Below are 1300 nucleotides of genomic sequence, written 5' to 3' on the forward strand. Positions count from 1 at the left end.
TGGAGGAGGGACAGGGGGGTCAGAGGGAGGACTGAGGCCCTGGGAGAGGAGTCAGGGCACCCCTGGGGCCCACCCCCACTCACCCTCCGCTTCTTGCGGGCCTTGGCCTCCGCCACCTTCTTGATGGGGCGGGCGTTGATCTCCTTCCAGCGCTGCCGATAGGCCTCCACCGTCTGCTTGTCCACGGGCAGCTGCCGGCGCCGGTGCTGCCGCTCCTCCTCCGTGAACCACTCGGGCAGCTCCCCCTCCTCCTCGTTGTAGGAGTACCTGGAGGGGCCCAGGTGAGCTGTGAGCAGGACACAGGGGCCCCACTTCCCCTGTCCCTGCTGGGGAACAAACCCTGCAGCCCCCAGCCCGGTACCTGTTGAAGGAGTCATCGATGAGGTCCCGCCGGGCCTTTTTGGAGGAGACAATGACAGAGCCAAGGGCCAGGCCCTCTGCATCCAGCACTCTTTTCACTGTGGGACACGGCAAAGCTTGGCCTGGCTGTAGCCCAAGAGGCAGGGAGCAGCCCTGGGGAGCACAGTCTGTCCCTGTCCCCACCTCCTGTCCCTCCCCAGGGCCCCACACTCACCTGGGTTCTCAATGGGCACCACCTCGAATCCACAGGGCTCAACACGGCCCCGCTTCTTCCCCACCGGTGCCAGTGGCCTGTGGAGAGGAGTGGCCAGGGCTGGGGTCCCTCAGCTCTCCAGGACTGTGGAGCTGGGGAGGCCACCCAGACCCCCCTCAGGCCTCACCTCTCATCTTCACTGCTGCTGTCATCGTCACTGCTCTGCTCCTCCTGGGCTTCACTGGCAGCGGGAGCTGTGGCTGCTGCAGGGCTGGGCTCGGCTGGAGCCTCCTCCTCAGCCACCTCCTTCTTCTTCTTCTGCCCTTTCTTTGTTGTTTTGTCTGGCAATGGGAAGCACTGGGTGGGACAGAGCCAAGGCAGACCCTGCTACAGGCACTCCTCTAGAGATCCTCTCATTAACACTGCCCTAATGACAGCTCGTTAATTAACACTGCACTAATGACAGCTCGTTAGCGACACACACTGGGAACAGCCTCTGGTCCGGCAGGAGGGGCTCTGCCCACGGCAAGGCTTGGACCTGGCTGCTCTTAAAGCCATTCCATGCTGCTGCTCAGGGCAGAGCCCCATTGTGGCTGGAGCCAGTGCCCCACCCTGGGCTGTGGCACTGTCCCTCCGTGTCCCCTCACCTCTCTGAGCCTCACGCTGCCTCTCAGCCAACATCTGGGCCTGCCCCAGCTCCAGCTCCTCGTCTGCATCATCCTCGATGCCAGCGAAGGCGTCCTGGGA

The 1300-nt window shown here is 63.8% G+C and overlaps 1 protein-coding gene across 7 annotated transcripts in view; it reads right to left on the reverse strand.

Annotated features, from left to right (window-relative positions):
- The window catches only part of FTSJ3 (FtsJ RNA 2'-O-methyltransferase 3), an 8682-nt gene that overhangs the window by 1665 nt on the left and 5717 nt on the right, over positions 1-1300 (reverse strand). For all 7 annotated transcript variants that reach the window (XM_015651347.2, XM_015651346.2, XM_015651345.2 and 4 more), the window contains exons 16-20: positions 1201-1294; positions 741-894; positions 575-651; positions 362-458; positions 85-267 (exon numbers count right to left, since the gene is read on the reverse strand). In XM_015651347.2, the coding sequence (XP_015506833.1) occupies positions 85-267; positions 362-458; positions 575-651; positions 741-894; positions 1201-1294 (605 nt within the window). The remainder of the gene's footprint in view (positions 1-84; positions 268-361; positions 459-574; positions 652-740; positions 895-1200; positions 1295-1300) is intronic.

This window comes from Parus major, chromosome 27 (genome assembly GCF_001522545.3).
Source record: "Parus major isolate Abel chromosome 27, Parus_major1.1, whole genome shotgun sequence".
NCBI lineage: Eukaryota > Metazoa > Chordata > Aves > Passeriformes > Paridae > Parus > Parus major.